At 44.2% G+C, this 24400-nt stretch overlaps 1 protein-coding gene across 1 annotated transcript in view; it reads right to left on the bottom strand.

Moving 5' to 3' along the window:
- The window catches only part of BTBD16 (BTB domain containing 16), a 62709-nt gene that overhangs the window by 20284 nt on the left and 18025 nt on the right, over nucleotides 1-24400 (bottom strand). Inside the window, exons 8-9 of the mRNA XM_089507822.1 lie at nucleotides 24055-24185; nucleotides 14088-14207 (exon numbers count right to left, since the gene is read on the bottom strand). Coding sequence (XP_089363948.1) covers nucleotides 14088-14207; nucleotides 24055-24185 — 251 coding nt within the window. The remainder of the gene's footprint in view (nucleotides 1-14087; nucleotides 14208-24054; nucleotides 24186-24400) is intronic.

Here is a 24400-nt window from a genome sequence, read left to right as displayed (position 1 = left end):
TTAATTCAAGATTTAAACTGCAGTTTAGAAAAATTACGTATTTAGATTACAACTGCCAGAATCCCGCTGGCTGGCTGAGGGATTCTGGGAGTTTGATTATTTATTTAATGTATAAATTTCTCCTAGCACAAGACTCAAACCGGCTTACAACAGTTTAAAAGTTCAACCAAAATCTTATTTTACAAAAGTTAAAGAAAAACAATTAATGAAGCAACTCTGTTTATAAAACTCATAGGGAGAACAATTCGAAACACTTCTGAAACATAATTAAAAAGAAAAAAAGTGCAACACATTTAATTGAAAACACCCTTCTGACACATGATCTGATTAAATTAAAAGTCCTTGCCTGCTGGCAGAAAAAGAGCATTGCGATATAGTAAAAAAGATAACTTTTCCAAGTCTTGATAAACACACAGTGAGATTCACATTATAATTTTGGCAAGGTAACCTCCTCTGAACAAATCTTGCCAAGAAAACCTCATGATAGGTTCTCTTGAGGCACCTACAGAGCCAGTGTGATGAAGTGGTTGAGTGCTGGAGTATGACTCTGGAGACCAAGGCTTGAAGCCCCACTTGGCCATAGAAACTCATTGGGTGACCTTGGGCAAGTCATACTCTCTCATAGAGGAACGCAACGGCAAACCCCATGGCAGGTTCACTTTGGGGCTGCCATAAGACATACTCAAAGACATACAAGAATAACAATTATCTTGAGCATCTCCAACAGCCATAAGAGCTAATCACATTTAATTTTCGTTTTGGGGGGGGGGGGTGTCAAACCATTTGCTTTCTACTAGAATACTGAATTTGCTAGCTGCACCACTTGTCTCCACTATCTAGAAGTATGCTAAAGTGTGTCAAAAACATCTTGCTAAATCAAACACTCAAAATGTCATGGAATGCTAGAGCACAGTACTTAAGAGTATGGCATGCATTTCATTTTGCATGCCAAAATGAACGACCTTTCAGAGCATGAACGTATGGATCATAGCCTTCTTTCTGTGAAGAGAACAGAGTTATCTCACCTCCCCCTTCACTCACCAGGTTGCTTCCTTGCTTCAAATCTATCCTTGAGTATTGTCATACCTTTGGGAATGGTATATGGTGTGAAGAATATAATGGAGAGGGAGGTTGTTGGAAATTACACTGTGTTCACTTGAATGGAGTGCCAACTGAGATTACAAGCCATAGCAAATAGCCAAAAACAATATAAATCAGTAAGCAAAAGAAACATGCCATATAAACTTGACTTAAATAATTGCCTTAAAAATAGCTAAAAGTCCTGGAAAAATAAAGAGGTCTTTAGATGGATATCCAAAAAAGATATCAGGCTCTACCAGGTGAGCCACTTGAGAGAGTATGGCAGAACCATGAAGAAGAGCCTGCCACAGGTTACCAACAAACATATCCCTGAAGATGGGAAGATCTGAATAAGCTTGTTCTATAGGTAGTGTGTCAGTATCAAGAAGACTTTGGGGCTAAAAAGAAACGGCAAAATGCCACTCCTTTTAGAGCTGGCAAAAAGATGCCCATTGTCACTGCCATGGAACTTTTTGTGCTCCTTTTGGTGTGCATTGTATAAACACCATGCCAAAGAAGTGCCATGATGCCACCTGCCATGGGGGCAGCATGGATCATCCAAATGCCATGCCTCCATGCTGCCCCCATGCCAGGGCTTCAAACTGGTCTGTACAGCCCCTTAGATGAGTTATCATGACTTTGCCTAGGAAGGTGTGAAGTCCCAAAGAAGGTACTCTGAAAAGGTTTCTGATAGCTGGCCAGGTTTATGTAGTGTGGGAAGAGAAGGCAGTTTTAGATGTATTCCAGTTCCAGATTTTTAGAGCATTATAGGAGGAAAGATAAAGAGAAAGATACTCACTGCAAGCTAGATGAGGGAAGGAGATCTCCAGGTACACAAGATTTCATTTCCCTCTGAATCCTACTCAGAATATTCCAAACCTACTTTTTCCCCCCAGCTAGCATAGCCATTGACGATTCTGAGAGTAGTAGTAAAAATTACCTTTACAAAAGTTATTAGCTTTTTTCTTTTCATTTCTTTTTTAAAGGAGGGATTAGCTAAATTTAATGGAGCACAGATATATTGATGGCTATCAACCAACATAGCTAAATGGAATGTCCGTGTTCCAAGGCAGCATACATCTGAAACCCAACTGCTGGGTACACATAATGGAGATGGCCACTGCTTTGGTGCTCTGCTTGTAGGCATCACAGAGGCACTGGGCTGTCTCTGGATGCTAGTCTAACTAAGGGATAAAAAGAATATTTGGAAATATCTGAATCCCAGATGAAAAACGGGGTTCCTGGATGTCAAAAAAGGCTAAGAAGGAGAATCCTGGATGGACAAGGGTTTTTTTTTTTTTTTGGCATTTTGGGACTTACTCTGCTTGAAAAATGAATGTGTGGGCATTGCACAGAAAATTGCATTTTCTAACAAGAAACTATTTCCTGTGCAGAAAACAAATTTTTTGAACAGAACATGTTTTTTCTTCCTGCAAAGAAAACAGGAAATTTTCTGCACAAAATAATCCCATTTGTGGATTTTTCACAGAAGACATGTTGAACTGCAAATGGTCCTTGAAAACTCAGCAGTTTTAGAGGACTTACTGACAGCAGGGAGAAAAATGGGTAAATGAGTCATTCTCATCCATGAGAATGAAATTTACAAATATAGAATCATAGAATCTTAGAATAATCCAGTCCAACCCCATTCTGCCATGCAGGAAATCTAGATCAAAGCATCCCTGACAGATGGCCATCAAGCCTCTGCTTAAAGACCTCCAAGGAGGGAGACTCCACTACACTCTGAGGGAGTGTGTTCCACTGTCAAACAGCCCTTACTGTCAGCAAGTTCTTCCAAATGTTGAGCTGGAATCTCTTTTCCTGTAGCTTGCATCCATTGCTCTGGGTCCTAGTCTCTGGAGCAGCAGAAAACAAGCTTGCTCCCTCCTCAATATGACATCCCTTCAAATATTTACTGTAAATAGGGCTATCATATCACCTCTTAACCTTTTCTTCTCCAGGCTAAACATCCCCAGCTCCCCAAGTCGTTCCTCATAGGACATGGTTTCCAGACCCTTCACCATTTTAGTTGCCCTCCTTTGGACATACTCCAGTTTCTCAACATCCTTTTTGAATTGTGGTGCCCAGAACTGGACACAATATTCCAGGTGGGGCCTGACCAGAGCAGAATACAGTGCCACTATTACTCCTCTTGATCTAGACACTATACTTGTATCGAGGCAGCCTAAAATCGCATTGGCCTTGTTAGCTGCTGCATTGCACTGTTGACTCATGTTCAACTTGTGGTCTGCTTGGACTCCCAGATCCCTTTCACACATAGTCTCATTCAGCCAGGTGTCACCCATCCTATATCTGTGCATTTCATTTTTCCGCCCTAAGTGCAGTACCTTACATTTCTCTAGATGGATGGTTAGTATGATTGGGGTAATAGGATCCTTCTTATTTTCCTTACTACTTGTTACAATTTGCTTTTGAAGCATATCCCCATTTCAAAATAGAGTTGAGATGTGGCGGGGGGGGGGGGGGTCTGTTTGAGAAACACTAACACAAAGCTTCCTTGGTCTTGTGGAATTGGTTTAGTTTTGTGGTTCTTTGGAGACTGCCCAGCAACTGGGACTTGGCAGCAATTTGCTGCACAGAGGATCTTCTGCAGCTGCTTTGGTGAACAATGTAGGGAGCTGTTATACATCAGTACAAAGCCACCTAGCATCTCACAGGGCTGCTAAACAATCCTCATCTCTGTCTTTCTCTTCTTTTGGGTGATTTTCTCTGGAATGACACACAGATCAAGTTAAGAAACTTTCTGACTAGATTTGACAATCTTCTTTGCCAAATAGCCTTTGAGCAAAGATAAAAGAGTGCTTGAAACATTTGCACTTTCTCTTCACAATATTAAACTGTAATAAACAAACCTCATTTCCTTAAGTTAGGACATTTTTATGGATATGCTCAGATTTACAAACTTCAACTGTTGGTGTTTTTAATGGTGCGTTTTTCTATACCATCTTGGATTTACACCTGTTCATATACCACAGTCTGAATATCTACTGATTGAATTTTTTTTAAAAGACACAAAAATCATACTTTAAAGTCAGTGCTATCAAGTTAGCTTAAGCATGCTTGATTGTGTTTGAGTGTGACCTTAATGTGGAAGTAAATCCCACTAAGGTCAAAAAAACTTTCTTTAAAATTATTAGATGAATTATTGGCTGATATCGTGTACTGAATGATTTTGTCTCCATGTAGCCTGGACCACACCACACAGTTGTCAAGTCTTGGTGCATGGCTATGTGACATGGCAATTTGTTGGACAGCAAGAAGTTTTACACTGGGGGTGGGGTGGGGGAGGGAAGAAATAGGGTTACTCTCCTGACAATCCAGTTACTCACTAGAGATTTGGTAAAATGACCTAATTTCCCTACCTAGCTGAGTTGGACAGAAGTTGCCTAGTAAGTTCCTCCCAGCCAGTACATGGCAATAGATACACTCTTACAGTTTGGTAGCGGCTGGGTTGGTAGTGGATGTTGAGCGAACATGTTGAACTAATGAATAGCTCCTTGCACGGCAATAAGACATATGTATGGAGACTAGGGTTTGAATCCCTGCTTGGCCATGGAAACCCATTAGGTGACTCCTTGTCACACTCTTTCAGCCTCAAAATCACACTCTTTCTGCCTCAGAGGAGGGCAATGTCAAACCCCCTCTGAAAAAACTTGCCAAGAAAACCCCATGATAGGGTTGTCATAAGTGGGAAACAACTTGAAGCACACAACAACCACCACCTAGGGCTGCATCTACACTGCAGAATTAATCAGTTTGACATTGTTTTAACTGTCTTGGCTCAATGCTATGGAATTTTGGGATCTGTAGTTTTGTTAGCTATCTCGCTTTTCCAGTCAGAGAGCTCTGATGTTACAACAAACTACAAATCCCAGGATCCCACAGGATGGAGCCATAACAGTTAAAGGGGTGTCAAACGGCATTAATCCTGCAGTGTGGGAGCAGCCTATGTCACCAACAGGATTTAAACTGCTATCGTTCTTAATTTTGCAATGCACTATTATATCAATATTAATAAAATCATGTACACAAAAGCCCTGGCTTTCAAATGATGTGTTTAGGACTGGGGAAGTAGAATTGTCCCTATTACAAGCCCTGTCTTTACTGGCTTGGTTTTTATTAATCGTAGTTAAATTTGCTGGCTGTAATGAGATCCCACTGAAAGCTGGATCCCAAGGTTCCACAGTAGTACTGCACACACACACACATATATGGCTCAACGAACAAGTGTAGCATATTCCTTTTCCCTTTGTAGATGTCCTAAACTGCAGGATGTTACATAAGATCATAATAAGCTAAAGGACTGCAGGATGTTACATAAGATCATATTAAGCTAAAGGAATGCAGATGTGTAAATGACAAAACACTTTTAAATTTAAACCTGAATAGAAGGGTTAACAGATTGGATTTATACTGGGAAAGAAGTTACGCAGCAATGGCCCACATCACACATGAAACTGCAACTCCAATCTGGAGCCATTACGAAGCGAGGGGGAAGTAGAGTCACTTCAAATCCAAGGTAATTCACGTGATTAATTATCACACGTGAAGGATGAAATTGTGCTCATTACTGAGGCAAAGCGGAGCGAGTGCTAAATAAATTACCACACCAGGCAGATTCAATGATTCAAATTGGCACCGTTGCGCATGCTCAGTGGGGCTCTGGATGCTGTCATCCTTCCCTGCTTCCTCTGTTTGCCCCCTGGATCAGGGTGCAGGAGGAGGATGAAGGATCAGGATGAAAGGGGCCAGGGAGAGCTGGATCAGGGTGCAGGAGGAGGAGGAGGAGGATGAAGGTGCAGGAAGAAAGGGGCCCAAGGGGGGTGAGATCGGGGTGATCTTCCACCCCAGAGCAATTCAGATTGAAATTGAAGTGAGCTTGGAAACAATTATTGTGAATTCGCTCGTTACCAAATTCACAAAAATCAGGAGTCACTTTAATAAATAATAATAAATAATTTATTTCTATCCCGCTAACAACAGTGAAGATACAATAAAAATACAATAAAAACAAACTAATCCCTTCCCAGACCCCCAGCAATATAAAGCAGCCAATAACAATAAGCATTATCCATACAGTGGCAATCAATAGGAAAACATAAGGACATTACAAGTTAAACAAGGTTCAAGAAAATCCTTTTTCCAACCCCTCAACACAAGTCCACAGAAAAACAATATTAAACAAATTAAATATAAACGTAACATAGAACCTAATAGAAAAACATAAAAATAGCAATTACAATATGTCAAAACCATAATCCATATAATATAATAAACATTAAAAACTACAATTTATCACAATTAATTAAAAAACAATTATAACAAATCAAAGTTCAAAGGAGGCAAAAACAGTTTCCACGATCGCCTGCCAGGCCAATGCCCCAGGAGCCGACACAGGCGCCTCCTCTCCTCCTCTTCCAAGCGAGGGACCGATGGAGTGGGGGGGGGGAAGACACAAGCGGAGGTTTTGAGGCCTCTGCCAGGCCAATGCCCCAGGAGCCGACACAGGCGCCTCCTCTCCTCCTCTTCCAAGCGAGGGACCGATGGAGTGGGTGGTGGGGGAAGGCACAAGCGGAGGTTTTGAGGCCTCGGCCAGGCCAATGCCCCAGGAGCCGACACAGGCGCCTCCTCTCCTCCTCTTCCAAGCAAGGGACCGATGGAGTGGGTGGGGGGAAGGCACAAGGGGAGGTTTTGAGGCCTCTGCCAGGCCGATGCCCCAGGAGCCAACACAGGCGCCTCCTCTCCTCCTCTTCCAAGCGAGGGACCGATGGAGTGGGTGGTGGGGGAAGGCACAAGCGGAGGTTTTGAGGCCTCTGCCAGGCCGATGCCCCAGGAGCCAACACAGGCGCCTCCTCTCCTCCTCTTCCAAGCGAGGGACCGATGGAGTGGGTGGTGGGGGAAGGCACAAGCGGAGGTTTTGAGGCCTCTGCCAGGCCGATGCCCCAGGAGCCAACACAGGCGCCTCCTCTCCTCCTCTTCCAAGCGAGGGACCGATGGAGTGGGTGGGGGGAAGGCACAAGGGGAGGTTTTGAGGCCTCTGCCAGGCCAATGCCCCAGGAGCCAACACAGGCGCCTCCTCTCCTCCTCTTCCAAGCGAGGGACCGATGGAGTGGGTGGTGGGGGAAGGCACAAGCGGAGGTTTTGAGGCCTCTGCCAGGCCGATGCCCCAGGAGCCAACACAGGCGCCTCCTCTCCTCCTCTTCCAAGCGAGGGACCGATGGAGTGGGTGGTGGGGGAAGGCACAAGCGGAGGTTTTGAGGCCTCTGCCAGGCCGATGCCCCAGGAGCCGACACAGGCGCCTCCTCTCCTCCTCTTCCAAGCGAGGGACCAATGGAGTGGGTGGGGGGGAAGGCACAAGTGGAGGTTTTGAGGCCTCTGCCAGGCCAATGCCCCAGGAGCCGACACAGGCGCCTCCTCTCCTCCTCTTCCAAGCGAGGGACCGATGGAGTGGGTGGTGGGGGAAGGCACAAGCGGAGGTTTTGAATAAATAAATAAATAAAATAAAAATTTTATTTATATGCCGCCCTTCCTTCGATCAGGGCGGCTTACAACATAAAAACAAACACAGTTCAATAAAAAATACAATAAAAACATACAGAATCCAAGATTACAGAAACTCAAACCCAACAGTAAAAAAACCCCATGGCCCAACCTCTTGGCCACGAAAGAGGAGGGAGGCCCGCAGGATATTTATTCGGGGAATGCCTGTTGGAATAGGAAGGTTTTCAGATCCTTCCTAAATTGGGCCAGGGTGGTAGACGAGCGGAGCTCTATGGGCAGCGCATTCCAAAGGGCTGGGGCAGCTATGGAAAACGTCCTCCGTGAAGTGGAGGCTAACCTAGCCCCAGGCACCTTCAGTAGCTGCTGCCCAGACGTTCTGAGGGTGCGAGGCGGAATGTACGGGGAGAGGCGGTCCTTTAGGTATCCTGGGCCCAAGCCATTTAGGGCTTTATAGGTAATTACCAACGCCTTATATTGAGCTCGGAAACGGATGAGGCCTCTGCCAGGCCAATGCCCCAGGAGCCGACACAGGCGCCTCCTCTCCTCCTCTTCCAAGCGAGGGACCGATGGAGTGGGTGGGGGGGAAGGCACAAGCGGAGGTTTTGAGGCCTCTGCCAGGCCGATGCCCCAGGAGCCGACACAGGCGCCTCCTCTCCTCCTCTTCCAAGCGAGGGACCGATGGAGTGGGTGGTGGGGGAAGGCACAAGCGGAGGTTTTGAGGCCTCTGCCAGGCCAATGCCCCAGGAGCCGACACAGGTGCCTCCTCTCCTCCTCTTCCAAGCGAGGGACCGATGGAGTGGGTGGGGGGAAGGCACAAGGGGAGGTTTTGAGGCCTCTGCCAGGCCGATGCCCCAGGAGCCAACACAGGCGCCTCCTCTCCTCCTCTTCCAAGCAAGGGACCAATGGAGTGGGTGGTGGGGGAAGGCACAAGCGGAGGTTTTGAGGCCTCTGCCAGGCTGATGCCCCAGGAGCCGACACAGGCGCCTCCTCTCCTCCTCTTCCAAGCGAGGGACCGATGGAGTGGGTGGTGGGGGAAGGTACAAGCGGAGGTTTTGAGGCCTCTGCCAGGCCAATGCCCCAGGAGCCGACACAGGCGTCTCCTCTCCTCCTCTTCCAAGCGAGGGACCGATGGAGTGGGTGGTGGGGGAAGGCACAAGCGAAGCTTTTGAGGCCTCTGCCAGGCCAATTCCCCAAGAGCTGACACAGGCGCCTCATCTCCTTCTCTTCCAAGCGAGGGGCCGATGGAGTGGGTGGTGGGGGAAGGCACAAGCGAAGGTTTTGAGGCCTCTGCCAGGCCAATGCCCCAAGAGCTGACACAGGCGCCTCCTCTCCTCCTCTTCCAAGCGAGGGGCCGATGGAGTGGGTGGTGGGGGAAGGCACAAGCAGAGGTTTTAAGGCCTCTGCCAGGCCAACGCTCCAGGAGCCAATTGACTTTGGATTGGCTTTGGATATGGCTCAGAAGTACTCCCGATAGAAAGCAACCATGTGTGATAATACATCACGTTTTCACATGAATTCCCATGGTTGGACCACGAGTGAGTCCGGATTGGAGCTGCAAAACCCGTCATCTGATAAGGGCCAATGTCATTTAGAAAGCAAAATCCATTTGGAAAATGGAATGCTTAACCACATTGGGTATTACAGCATAATGCGGATTATTTTAAATGCAAGCGAATGCATTTAAATGCAAATGTAGTTACAATTCTGCACATGTCTACTATCACACACTTTCTCATTTTCCTGCTTAGTTTTCATACACCCAGGGCTTCTCAGGTCAAACAAGCAAATAATGATTCACCCTCGACTTCAAGACTTCAATTCATTTCCTATCTCTTGGTCAAAAGAAAAAAAGGGAGAGGGGGAGAAAGAGAGAGAATGAGGTTGATTCCAAGCATGGGAGCTTCACTTTGAGCCAAACAGTAATTTCTTTATAGTGTTACATGACTCATAGGAAAGAATGTCTCATGGGGATAGTAGCAACAAAAACAAAACAAAAAAGGCAAACTTGAGAGGATCTGTTTTAAAAAGGGAAGAACCAAGATAACTGAAGGCACAGGCAAGGCTTGAAATCCATTTAAGATTAAATTGAGCTCAAATGTGAATGCAACACTAAGGTCAGGCTCACCATTAGCCAGAATGCAGACGCTGCCTCAGGCAGCAGATTTTTGTTACCATGAAAATGTAGCAAATTGTTAGTTATTAACTTTATTATCACTGTATTTTTACTGCCACAGAGAGGGAGATAGGTGTGTGTGTGTCTGTGCAATTTTCTGCCTCTGGCACCAAAATAACTTGACTGGCTTGAGGACTGTGGGTGAGGAAACTGTGTACTCTGACTTGAGGGGGGAGCTGGCATTTATTGCTGTGTTGCCTCAGACCAGACCTTGTAAGACCTACCCTGGCCAGGATTTTATTTCTTCTGGCCTCATCTCTTTCTTCTCTCCAGTACTCTCTTCACTACCATGAAATTGGAAAGAAGGAGATGGAAGCAACAGCCAGCAGCCGGGACATCAACTCTGGGTGTATTTCACTCCTTAGTGCCCAGCACAGGCGGTAGTTTTCAGGGTGCATTTAACTTTTGTTGGTTTTTGCATTACAATATTTCTATGCATATTTTTGGGTTGCCAGCTGCACTCCAGCTCCTTGAAAGGGCAGACTGGGGTTTTCCTTACATCCTCCAATATCTAGCATTGCAGTAACAACAAATTTCACTTGAACATTTAGAAATTTGGAACATTTAGATTTGAGACAAATTGGATCTCAAAGTCAGTAGCTTTTTGTCTTGCTAATAGAATTTAAAGTTTATTTCCTGGACTTTAAGATTCTCCCAGTGCCCACAGGGCCAGAAGGACAAGAAGCCTGCTTGCACGAACACCCATCCATACCATTTGAACAACCACAACATCTTGACATGATGCAGGCCTAGGACTAACACTGTCCCCTGTTCCACTGTATGATTTTTAACACTTTTTGTCTGATGAAGAAGCCAGCAGAGCTTTGAAAGCTTGCAACATGTATATTGTACATTTTGGTTGGCCCCATAAAGGTATCACTGTTTGGGGGATTTTTGGATGTTATTGTATTTAGAAATAGAATTTAAGAACCCAAAGCAAAAGAGCAAGTGAGGTTACAAAAGGACTGCAAACACAGCAAATTGTTCTCTGCAAAGGTTGAAATTGGGGGACTGTAGGAATATTTTACTGGAAGGTAGAATTCCTGTTGTGAGAGGCAAGGTTCTGACATTCTCTCCCCATAACTAGATTCCTGGAATACTCTCCTCAAAGTGTTCAAAACAAAAGTATGTAGGTAAAGAAGGGAGCATCATAGTGGTAGCAACCCTTGCCCCCCATCCAACTAGGCAACTTTTTTTTTCAATGCCCAAAACAAGCCTATGCATGTAGGTTCATTCCAGACATTGAAATCACTCTGCCTGAGTGAATGAATAGTGTAGCTTGCCTTTACAATGCCACTCTTCTCCTGTGTGTATTGTGTACAGATTGGTTTTAGGATTTAATAAACAGGCACTCCCCATTCCTTAATCCTTTTGCTCCAAATTTGCCTTTCTCTGAAATCTGAACTTCTATGGAAGACTACAATTAGCCAAACTGAGCTTTCTTGACTCAGCTAAACAATAGTTGGGACTTCACCACATATCAGGGCAAGGCTGGCCCCAGACATTTTGTTGCCTATGACAAAATACAAGATGGTGCTTTCATGTTAATTCCACCTACAGAATTAGACAAGACTGCCCCCTGGATTTAACTTTAACACTGTTAGTAACAGCATCTTTCACTGCACCTAGGCATATCTGGTTAGCTTAGAGGACACACAGTTCTGTTTCTCCATGTCATGCTGGAGTTCTCCACCCTCCAGCACCTGCTACCTGATTCAGCTCTTTCACTTTGGAGATTATTGTATGAGGCTCAAAAATGGGATAGAAGAAGGATATTAGGAATAGCATGTATATTTTTATGCCACTTCATAGTGAACTCAGCACTCTCTAAGCAGTTTACAATCTATAAGCAAATTGCCCCCAACAAGTTGGGTACTCATTTTACCAACCTACGAAATGATCGAAGGCTGAGTGAACTTTGGAGCCCCCTGGGATTGAACTCATAATGTTTTGGGTTTTTGTGGGTTTTTCGGGCTATGTGGTCATGTTCTAGAAGATTATCTTTCTGACGTTTCGCCAGCATCTAAGGCTGGCATCTTCAGACCCGAAGCAGTGACCCGAAGCAGATTTATTTTGGCCTGTCTGTATGGGGCCTTAGTTGCTAAATTCTATTAAAAAGAGAAGTAAAAATGCAAAAGGCATACTGGGTAAAACAATAGGGCAGGGAATTGGTGTTAAGGAGCAGTCTGGGAAACAGAATGCAGAACCTTCAGTAGCAGCAACAACCCCAGTCCTTCAACTGAAGACATGTGCAAAAAGTATCACTTGCAAACTGGTATGTATCTGGTTCCTTTCATTAACACGATTGCAGCGAGAACAGGGGCTTGTGCAATAATCTCTTTTGTCTAATGGTAGGGACAGTCTTGCCTGAGTGGCAGCTGTGTGACAGAATGCGTCATGTTGTGGTCATCTGCATGGTCTCCTTTGCTGCACAAAATCTCTGGCTCCCAAAAGCTCAAATGCCACTCCTTGCCAACCTTGAACTTCAACTTGTCAAATGTCTTAGTCATTGCAGTTCTCTCATCCCCTGAGAAGCCTTGACCTTTATGTGGCTTAGTGGAGAGAAAAGGCCTGTATGTGAACTAGTACAACATGTCTCCAGGATCCCATCCCCACCATAGTATTTCTGCAGTAATGAGAGTGGGATCAGGGGAAGGTATAAAGCATAGCCCCTTTTCTTGAAAACAAGCCAGAAAGCTATCTTGTTTAGTTCTAGCTGAGTTAATCCTGGATAATACTTGGATCAGAGACCACCAGACAATACCAGGGTTCTTTAGAAAAGCCAGAAAGCCTGGACAGCCATTATTCAAAATACTGGACTAAAAGGACTGTGACCTACATTCCTGTGTAACTGTCAACACACTGTGCCCACACTGCACATTTATAGCAGTTTGATACCATCTTAATTACCATGGATCCATCTTACAGAATCCTGGGACTTGTAGTTTAGAGAGGCGCTTAGAATTCCCTGCTAGAAAGCTCTAGTGCATCCTCTTGATCTACTGTAGAGAAAGGCTCTGTAGCTTCCAATTATCTCACTAAACTACATATCCCAAAATTCCACAGGATACAACTGTTTCAGTTAGTGGTATCAAACCGTTCCAATTGTGCTGTGAGGATATGTCCACAGTGATGGCTATCAGGGGAGCAGGGTGCTGGGCAAAAAATACCTACCATGTTGCCAAGACAAAGTGATGCCTTATAGTAGCCCAAATGTCTCACAGCTAATGCTTTACACTTAGGGATGCCATATCCTGCCTGGGGGCGGGACTTTCCCGGTTTGGGGCGGGTCCGCACGGTCCTGCCCCGGTTTGGCCCCGCCCCCGGGACACCCCCCCTGCGACGGACGCCAGGCAGGGAAAGGAGCCTCGCATGAGCGAGGCCCCTTCCCTGCTTGGCCTCCGCCGCCGAGGGAGGTGGCCTGGCTCTCCTCCCTCTTTCCAGGCCTCTGTGAAGGCCAAGCCTCCACAGAGGCCGGGAAGGGGAGGGGGGCCGCCTGCGATCACCGCGATCGCGGGCTCGCTCCTGGCTCTTTCCCGGCCTCTGTGAAGGCCAAGCCTCCACAGAGGCCGGGAAGGGGATGGGGGCAGCCTGCGATCGCGGCGATCGCGGGCGCGCTCCTGGCTCTTTCCCGGCCTCTGTGAAGGCCAAGCCTCCACAGAGGCCGGGGAGGGGAGGGGGGCCGCCCGCGATCGTGGCGATCGCGGGCGCGCTCCTGGCTCTTTCCCGGCCTCTGTGAAGGCCAAGCCTCCACAGAGGCCGGGAAAGGGAGCGGATTCCTTCTCCGCTTGGGCTCCGTTCACGGAACCCAAGCGGAGAAGGAATCCTCGCTGAGCAGAGGGATTCTTTTCCCCTTGGGCTCCGTTGGCAAAAACGGAGTCCAAGGGGAAAAGAATGCCTCCCTGGGGGAAGATTCCTTCTCCGCTTGGGCTCCGTGAATGGAGCCCAAGCGGAGAAGGAATCCTCCCCTCAGCGAGGCTCTTTTTCAAATGTAGGACCCCAAAAAAAAAAAAGGTCCTACATTTGTAAATTTTGTCCTACATTTGTCCCGGTTTGGAGGCCCTGACTAATGGCAACCCTATTTACACTGCCCCAAGTGCTTCTGGAAGATCCTTCTGGAGGAACACATGAATTGTAGTACATATTTTAAAAAGCTCCATGGTGGGGCCAAAGAAGCTACCTATTGATGCTGGCTTTACTATCAGTAGACTAGAGTATGAGATGGAGGAGGCGTTGAGAATATAATGAGATAGCCCATCCAGAGCTTTTAAAAACACAAATATGACAAAATTAATGTAATAGATTTAAGTACCTGCTAAAATATGTGAGGACAGTGTCGTAAGATGGAATTATCTGGATTTTGGGATTTTGCTGCAAGAAGACCCAGCAGAGGGCAGTTCGCAAGAGATGGAATTCATTGAAAGTAAATAACCTGCCAAGGAAGAGAAAAAATGAATTTCCAGTTATTCTATAATAATTACCCAGTTATTTCTATAATAATTTTCACCTTAAAATGGTTACACCATTGTGGTTTTTAAGTTTACATCTACGTTTTAAGTCTACATTTAAATTTACATTATTCTCCTTCAATAGTTGTGTACATGTTTTGGAAAAAGTACTGATCAGGTGCTGATGAGAGATACAAGCTTATTCCTTGCTCACCACCCAGAAATGGAGCCTCTCTCTGGTAGAGTACTCCAGATAGTCTGTTGGCATATAGAAAACACTGGCCTGTTACAGACAGGCCAAAATAAAGCTGCTTCGAGTCACTTTGGAGGTATGGTATTTCAATGATGCATGAGTCCTAAGAGTCCAAAAGCCACACCAAAGCTGCACTCCAGTCCTTAGGACCAGAGCGTGGCTTTGGTGCGGCGTTTGGACTCTTAGGATGCATGCATCATTGAAATACCATACCTCCAAAGTGACTCGAAGCAGCTTTATTTTGGCCTGTCTGTAACAGGCCACAGATAACTGAAATACAGGTGCACTGGCTACTTTCTAAGTTCCTTCACATCTGTATTTCAAGTGTCAGTGTTTCCTGTAGCTCTCTAATGGACCACCTGAGATACCAGCTGTTCTTTTAGGGCCTCTGCTTTGGTAACTTAAGTATTTACTTTCTGAATGAACCTAGTGAAAAATTACCATCCTGGCTCTGCAAAAACAGCCATTGCAGATTGGAGATGAGAGCAGGGAATGTTCAGATGAATTTTTACATAACATAATGAGATGGTAGCTTTTGTAAGGATCACATGGTGGCAAGGAAACTTTAAAAGGACAGCCCTTTAAACTTTGTGGGAAAGCTAATTGCTTTCCAAGAAGGGCAAAATTAATGAACCACTCAGATAAGACAAGAGTCTGTTGAAGGTTATGAAGCATGGAAAATGCTTATAGCTTTCAGCAACATTTTGGAAGGTTTTTTTTAAAAAAAAACTTCATTGGAAAAGAGATCTTTGCAAAACAACAACAACAGACATTCTGTCCCAGTGCTATAAATAAATCTTCAAAACAACGCAGCAAGATGTATAGCCACCCCTGAGAGCCACCAAATGATTTAGTGGTTAAAAAAAAATAAATCTAAAATGGATGGTGGTGGCACAAAAATGATTTATTTCTCCCCTTCCTTTAGTATGCATTGCCCCTCATATATAGTATGTGGAGGCCCACAGGTCTTTGGTCTTGTTGGCCATTGGGGAGGGGGGAAGCCAGCATTGTTATTGCCTTATTTCTCCCAAAACCCTTTAATGTGCTTACCACAAAATTAATATTCAGATTGTTAAGGATTACTTGGAGAAAGGCCATAGTTCAGTGACAGACTGTGTGCGTGCTTTGCATGTACCAAGTCCCAGGTCCCATCTGCAGCATCTCAGGCAGGACCAGAAAAGACCCTAGAGGGCAGATGCTGGTTGGTCTGACTTGGTATACGATAGCTGAACTCTGGCCTAAATCAGGAGTGGCAATCGTGTGGTCCTCCAGATGTTGTTGTACTGCAATTCCCAGCATTACTAACCATTGGCTATGCTGGGAATTGCAGTTTAACAACATGTGGAGAGTTGCATGATTCCCATCTCAGCCTAAATTCAATGGCTAGTCCTAATTAGAGTAGACCCATCTCATCAATGGAGCTTCCATGTATGTTCACTTGTCAACTTCCCATTGATTCAATGGGCCTACTATAGTTCATAGAATCATAGAATCGTAGAGTTGGAAGAGACCACAAGGGCCATCCAGTCCAACTCCCTACCATGCAAGAAATCTCAGTCAAAGCATACCCGACAGATGGCCATCCAGCCTCTGCTTAAAGACCTCCAAGGAAGGAGACTCTACTACACTCCGAGGAAGTTTGTTCCACGGTCAAACAACCCTCACTTTCAGGAAGTTCCTCCTAATGTTGAGGTGGAATCTATTTTCCTGGAGTTTACATCAATTGTTCTGGGTCCTGTTCTCTGGAGCAGCAGAAAACAAGCTTGCTCCTCCTCAATATGACATCCCTTCAAATATTTAATCAGGGCTATCATATCACCTCTTAACCTTCTTTTCTCCAGGCTAAACATCCCCAGCTCCCTAAGTCTTTCCTCATAGGATATGGTTTCCAGGCCCTTCACCATTTTAGCCGCCCTCCTTTGGAAATGCTCCAGTTTCTCAGTGTCCCTTTTGAATTGTGATGCCCAGAACTGGATGCAATATTCCAGGTGGGGCCTGACCAAAGCAGAATGGAGTGGCACTATTACTTTTCTTGATCTAGACACGATACTTCTATTGATGCAACCTAAAATTGCATTGGCCTTTTTAGCAGCCGCATCACACTGTTGACTCATGTTCAACTTGTGGTCTACTTGGACTCCTAGATCCCTTTCACATGTAGTCTTGTTCAGCCAGGTGTCCCCCATCCTATATCTGTGCATTTTATTATTCCACACTCAGTGCAGTACCTTACATTTCTCTGTGCTGAATTTCATTTTGTTAGCTTTGGTCCAGCTTTCTAGTCTATGTAGGTCATTTTGAATTTTGATCCTGTCCTCTGGAGTATTAGCTATTCCTCCTAATTTGGTGTCATCTGCAAATTTGATAAGTATGCCCCCAATTCTGTCATCCAGGTCATTGATGAAGATGTTGAATAGCACTGGGCCCAGGACAGAATCCTGTGGGACCCACTGGTCACTTCTCTCCAGGATGAAAAGGAGCCATTGTTGAGCACCCTTTGGCTTCGGCCGTCAACCAATTACAAATCTATTGTAACAGTTACCTTATCTAGCCCACATTCTACAAGCTTGTTTTCAAGAATGTCATCGGGAACTTTGTCAAAGGCCTTACTGAAATCTACATATATCCACAGCATTCCCTTCATCTAACAAGCTGGTAATTTTATCAAAGAAAGAGATCAGATTTGTCTGGCATGACTTCTTTCTCTGAAACCCATGTTGACTTTTTGTGATTATGGCATTGCTTTCTAGATGTTCACAGACTCTCTGTTTAATTATCTGCTCTAGAATCATTCCTGGTATTGATGTCAGACTAACTGGACGATAATTGTTGGGATCCTCTTTTTTCCCCTTTTTGAAGATGGGGACAATGTTTGCCCTTCGCCAGTCTGCTGGGATCTCTCCTGTTCTCCAGGAGTTTTCAAATATGATTGCCAATGGCTCCGATATTACTTTTGCAAGTTCTTTTAATACCCTTGGATGGAGTTCATCTGGTCCTGGAGACTTAAATTCATTTAGATTAACAAGGTGTTCCTCTACTATCTCTTTACTTATTCTGTGCTGAAATTCCCCTATTCTGTCCTCTGCTCCATTATCCTCAGGTTGAGCACCCTTTGCCTTTTCTGAGAAGACTGAGGCAAAGAAGGTGTTGAGTAATTTTGCCTTTTCTCTGTCCCCTGTTAGCATTTTGCCATCTTCTCCATGTAGTGGCCCTACCATTTCCTTCTTCCGTTTGGTGTGGACATATACAAAAAAAGCCCTTTTTATTGTTTTTAACCTCTGTAGGAAGCCTGAGTTCATTCTGCGCTTTAGCTTTTCTGACTTTGCTCCTACAGATGCCTGCTATTTATTTGAATTGCTTTTTCGTGATTTCCCCCTTTTTCCATTTCTTATACGTGTTCCGTTTAAAACTTAGCTCACTTGAAAGTTTCTTAGTCAACCATCCTGGTTTCTTGAGACACCTCCCATTTTTCTTTCTCAAGGGAACTGTTTGAAATTGTGCCTTCAGTATCTCCCTTTTCAGAAACTCCCATCCGTCCTGAACTCCCTTCTCTTTTAGTATTTCTGACCATGGGATCACCCTCAATACTTCTCTAAGTTTACTGAAATCCGCTCTCCTAAAGTTTAGAAGGCATGTCTGACTATGCCTAGCTTCTCCTTTCCACTGTATAACAAACTCCAGGAGAACATGGTCACTTCCACCTAATGATCCCACCACTTGCACTCCATTAACTAGATCATCCCTGTTGGTTAGGATCAGATCTAAAATAGCTGACCCCCTTGTTGCCTCTTCCACCTTTTGGGCAATGAAATTGTCTTTGAGGCAAGTGAGGAATTTGCTAGACCTTGAGGATTTGGCTGAGTATGAATTCCAGCAAATATCAGGATAGTTGAAGTCACCCATCACTACTACATCTCTCCTTTCTGAGTGTGTAGTCATCTGTTCTAGAAAGGTGTCATCCAATTCCTCCATCTGATTTGGGGGTCTGTAGTAGACTCCCACCATAACATCCTTGTTGTTTCCCTCCCCTTTAATTTTTATCCAGATGCTCTCCACCTGGCTGCCAGTATTGATGTCCTGGATCTCTTCACTGGTATAAATGTCCCTGACATATAGTGCTATTCATACTCCTTTCCTGTTTGGCCTGTTTCTCTTAAAAAGGTTATACCCCTCTATTTCTACATTCTAATCATGAGACTCATCCCACCAGGTTTCAGTGATGCCTATTATATCATATTTGCTTTGTTGTACTAGGAGTTCGAGTTCATCTTGCTTATTTCCCATGCTCTGTGCATTAGTGTAGAGACATTGCAGACCATGGGTTGAGACAAACAACTGGCTTGTGCTCCTATGAAGAACTGTATTATTTTGCTAATGACGGTCTCACCACACGGTGCCACGCTGGTGGCAGGCACAGAGAAATACATCTGCCTGAGACTCTGGAGAATGGCTGCTGGTTAGAGTTACCATCATTGGGCTAGATGCACAGGTAAGGCAGCTCTACATGTGTCATTTAATGCACCATCAAACAAAAGCCTATCACAATTTTTTTTTAAAAAGGAGAGGGAGTTTTACTGGTGCAATATGCAAGAATGGGAGGTTTAACCTTTTCCACCAGAGCAATCCTGTCAAAATGCATTTCTCTGAGCTGCCAAATGCCCCAGGAGGCAAGAAGGGCTATGAATCATAAGGAAAAGGTTAAACGTCCCTTCCTCATGTACTGAAATCCTGATATTTCCCCTCCCTCCACTCTTTTTTTAAATCTGATCATTTTTTTTAAATAAGGAAGTTAATGTCATGTCTAATTATGCCCACACTCTCACCTAATAAAAGGAAGCATTTGGTGTTCCCATCTGAAAAACCAGTTACTATCATCTCTTCCCCCACCACCCACCCTCTTAATGGATAAAACATACCTCTCTCCTCTGGGCTCTACCAATACCTCACTTTGCAAGTGGGCAACAATGAGTTAACATTTGTTTGATTAAAGCTGCAATTCTGCCATGCTTGGCCTGGGGTAATTCCCACTGAACTGAAGGGAATGTGCTTCTAAGTAGGTCTGAATAGGATTTTGCTTTATGTAAGGCATTTCAAAAGGCTTAGTTTTAGGACAAGATTATTTAATGCAAGGGGGTGCTGCATGGAATTTTTATTTCAGACAGAGATATACCCAGACAGAAAGACGTTGCAATATGGTAGTTTAAATCATAAGTGATGAGCTAAGAAGGAAGTTCTCTATTCACAAGTTCACTTCAGTATAAAACATGGAGGTGCATTTACTCTCTGAGTATGAGCTTCCACATCTAGTATTATATTTTTTTGCTGTTGACTTCCTCTGAGGTTGAGAGGATGTGTCTTGCTCAAAGTCTTATACAGCTCTATAAATAACTGTCAGATTTTCCAGATATAAGTTGAAGAGGCCCAGATGCAAATTACATGAATGTATTTGCTGTAGCTATCTGCTGCAGTCACTACTATAAAGAAAAAAGAAAAGTAGAAACACAGTAGCAATGGACAATTTTCCTAATTTATTTGTAAGTTTCATTTATACCTTGCCTTTCTTCCAACAAGCTTTAGGTGGTTTATATAAATCTTCTCCCAACTGCACAGTAGGTGTGCCCACACTGCAGATATAAAGCAATTTGATGCCACTTTAACTGCCATGACTCCTATACAATCCTATACAAACTGTAATTTGGTGAGGCACCAGAGCTCTGTGACAGACCAGGCTGAATACCTCACCAAACTACATATCCCAGGATTCCACAGGACAGATCCATGATAGTTAAAGTAGTGCCAAACCGCTTAAATTCTGCAGTGTGGAAGACCAGGGTGAGGTAGATCAGGCTGAGAGAGTGTGAGGGACCTAAGGCTATCCAGTGAGGTTTGTAGCTCAGTGAGCACTAGAAGCTGGGCCATCCAAGTTTCAAAGCAACATACTATACTATACTATATTATACTAATCATTATAGAGCATTAGCTGTCTAAAACTGAGGGATTTTTGCTTTGCAGGGGAAGAATTTTTAGTAGACAGCGAACACGTCCATCAACATCAAGCACAGATTTTCTTAGGTTTCTGACAGTCCACAAGTTGTTTTTCAAATAAAACTTAATGTTGACATGACTACCAGTCTTCTTTTTTATGGCCACTGTAATTGCTTTTCTGATGAAAGCCACTATCCCAGCGGACATGCTGTGAGACAGCAGGGAAAATCTTACTTAACTTGAGCAAAACAGAGTGTTTTATGTGAATGATATCACGTCACATTGGGAGAAAGATTCTGGCATGTAAATCAGATGGTCTTGGATATGAAACAGTGCTACTAGTGAACACTACACTCTCCAACATTTCACAGATGAAAACTGGGACACATGTGGCCAAACAACATCCGAATGTGCTCAAGATGGCCAATGTTATTAATGGGGGAGTACAGAGAAGCTAGGAAAGACTGCAGCAGTTTCATTTTGTGCAATCTTACTGGGAAGGGCTAAAATTAACCCCTTCCTATCCTCTCCCTTCTCCTGAATTAATTGAATGCTATGCAAACCACTTTTGCACATTGATATTAGTATGCAACAGTTAAAGTAAGCCATGGATGAAGGAGGAAAGGGGGAAAGGAAAGAGAAATTGGAATTATTTCAAAGGGGACTGAAAAAGTGAGATGACAGAGGATTAATCAGGAGGCTGAAAAGTGAATGTATATGTAAGCTCAATTGATGTGATGGGTCTACTTTAATTAGGACTAGCCATTGAATTTAGGTTGAGATGGGGATCATGCAGCTCTCCAGATGTTGGACTGCAATTCCCAGCATTACTAACTATTGGCTATGCTGGCTAGAGCTATTGGGAATTCCCATCTCAACCTAAATTCAATGATTAGTCCTAATTACAGTAGACCCATGACATCAATGGAGCTTATACATATGTTCACTTTTCAAACCCCCCCCCCCCCATTGATTCAATGGGTCTGCTATAGCTGAGACAAACAATTGGCTTGTGTTCCTATGAAGTGGGTCATATAAGAATGCATTTAAGAAGGCATTTAAGGAGCCCTGGTAGTGCAGTGTTTACTGTATATACTTGACTATAAGTCATCCTCACATATAGGTCGAGAGCAGGTTTTAGGCCCAAATGATGGATTTAGATATGACCTGTAGTTAGGTTGAGGGTAAATCTTTGGGGCATGTAACAAAGGATGTAAAGGATGACAAACAGGAAAACAGTACCAGAGAACTTAGAAAATCCCAGCAGGCTTAACTGTTTGTGCTCATTTTAAATGCTGAATGGATGATGATGATAATGATTTTTTAAAATATAGAAGTACAGTACTTATATCACCCATGGATAAGTGGACTTAGGTTTTTGGGGTCAATTTTTTGATTAAAATTTCTAGACTTATACATGATTATGTACAGTAAATGCCTGTACTGCAGCCACTCTCTCAGAAACCACAAGGTTTTGAGTTCAGTTCCAGCCAGGGGCTCAGGATCAACTCAACCTTGCATCCTTCCAAAGTCACTAAAATGGATACCCAGCTTGTTAGGGGCAATTAGCTTACAGTTGCAAACCGCTTAGAGATTTCTTAGGCCAGCATGAAGCAGTATATAAATGAAGTTGCTATTGCTAGCTGCTATGAACAGTACTGCTTTGCTAAGGACTTTCTCACCGCATGGTGCCACGCTGGTGGCAGACACTGAGAAACACCTCTGCCTGAGACTCTGAAGAGTGACTGCTGATCACTAAACTGTCAAACTGATGGAGGATGCAGGATGCTTCTTGGAGCCACTTCTCAAACGAAACAGATTTGAGTGCTGCCCTGTACTTTACAGTGAAATTTCAAAAATCAGTTGAATCTGCCATAGACATAGCATCAGAATATAAATGGATCAGTTGGTGCAATTGCTCCAAGCCCCTCACTGGCTTGGAGCCTATGGGGTTTCCTTGGCAAGAATATTTCAGAGGAGGTTTGTCTTTGCTCTCCTCAGGGGTGAGAGGGTGCGACTATATTGAGTTAAAATAAACCAACCTGGGGAGCTGGTATGAAAAGTCACTGATTGTACTAGGATCTGACAGAAAATATTCTGGGGTAAACAAAACTCTTAAAATCGGAAGGAACAGGAACAACATTTGAGACTTTCAGTCTAGATGCACCCTGAATAAAAATATATAGGAGTAACTATTAGTTGCAAGGTTGAAGACATGCTCATACATGAAGCGTTTTCTGCTGCTAACTATTGCCTATTATATTTTATTTACCATGAATCAATTCTTTCATTTAATCAGTTTCTAAGCCAGAATAAGATAGACATGTGGAGAAAGGGGGCCTTATTTTTGGAGCTGCTCCAGGACTTCAGCCACCTTAAACAGCCACTTTAGTGCTCCAGAGGCAGTGATTCTCCTCAAGAGCAAGGGCCAGGGTGTTGTTTTAGTGCAGGGGTAGGCAACCTTTTTGAGCCGGGGGCCGGGTTGCTGTCCCTCAGACAATTGGGGGGCCGAAGCCAAAAAATAAATAATTAAATAATTTTTTTAAAAAAAAAATTAAATAAATAAATAAACCGGTACAATTGTAGGACAACATTGTCAAATGGTGGACACTTTTTTTAAAAAAGTGGAGGACACGCAAAAAAAATTGCTGATTTTTTAAAAAATGTTAATATAAATGCATGTTTCTGAGGTGTCTATAGACAATTGCCCCTGCTCGCGAGAGGCCAAAGGCCCCAGGTGGCAATCAGCGGCAGGACCGGGCTGGGGCCAGTCCCAAGGCCTCGCCGGGCCGCATCTGGCCCGCGGGCCTCAGGTTGCCTACCCCTGTTTTAGTGTGAGAGAGTTGCTTTTTGATGTTGTTGTTTTAAAAGGAGAGGATACAACCCACACAAGGGCTCTGGAGGGTTCATGTGGTCCCCAGCCCTGTTCTTAAGCTGTACAATACCTATATATGGAATTTGCTATACAAACCATGGGGTTAATCTCACAGTGAAAATAATCTGGGATGAATTTGGGTTGAATACCTGTTGTTCACACACACCCTGAATGCACCCGAATCAGTTTTATTTGGGGGGGGGGGGGGCTACCAAAAAACCCTGTTTAATCCCAGATAGTTGATACTAGGCTTTCTGTCAAGTTTTTAAAAATGTTTTGAGGCAGTGTGAATAACAATGTGAAGAGACCCCAATTAAACTCAGCATGCCTTGGATGTGGTTTGACTACATTCTCATCACTGACTCCTTCAGGGGGATGAGCCTCCCTCCAGCTGACTTTACGAGGAGACGCAACTCCTCTCCCTCTTTCCCTCCACACCTATTGCTATAGGCTGGCTTCTGGCGGCTTCCCAGGAGGAAAGTGGCATATTCCTCCCGCTCAGATTGTGGAGGCCGAGCCCAGGACTGGCAATGGGGGACCGCTTTCCCTGCCTCAGCTGCCAGCTCCCACGAAAAACTCAAAATGATATGGATCGCTGCCATTTCACCATATGAAAAACAAAACCAGAATGTGTGAGTGAGGTAATTTGCATCATTCCACTACAAAAGATGATGTGTGAATGCCTTTCAAGTAAGAAATTAATCTGCACTAAGCTGACCTTGAAGATTTGAGCACTTTCTGCAGGAGTTCTAGTGGCAGCTTCCTCAGGTGAATCTGAGAGCCAAGCTGTGGGACAAGGTTCACCTCTATCCATCTCTCACATTCGGTGATCAGGGAGGATTGCTGGTACTGATTTCAAAGGAAGGAAGAGAAAATATTAAAATAATATTAATAATAATTCTGAACTCTGGGACCACCTTGTGGTGGAAGCGGGAAATTAAGACATCATGTGCTAGTTTGTGCTACAAGACAATGCCCTGGTCTTTCATGTAAATATTAAATTGTAACTGTATATCACTAGATAATGGCTACCATGAATGCAGCTAATGCGTAGGGTATCAGAG

This window comes from Sceloporus occidentalis, unplaced genomic scaffold, assembly GCF_023333645.1.
Source record: "Sceloporus occidentalis isolate IW3139 unplaced genomic scaffold, rSceOcc1.0.p SCAF_2, whole genome shotgun sequence".
Classification (NCBI taxonomy): Eukaryota; Metazoa; Chordata; class Lepidosauria; order Squamata; family Phrynosomatidae; genus Sceloporus; species Sceloporus occidentalis.
This window is presented reverse-complemented; position numbering and strand designations above follow the sequence as displayed.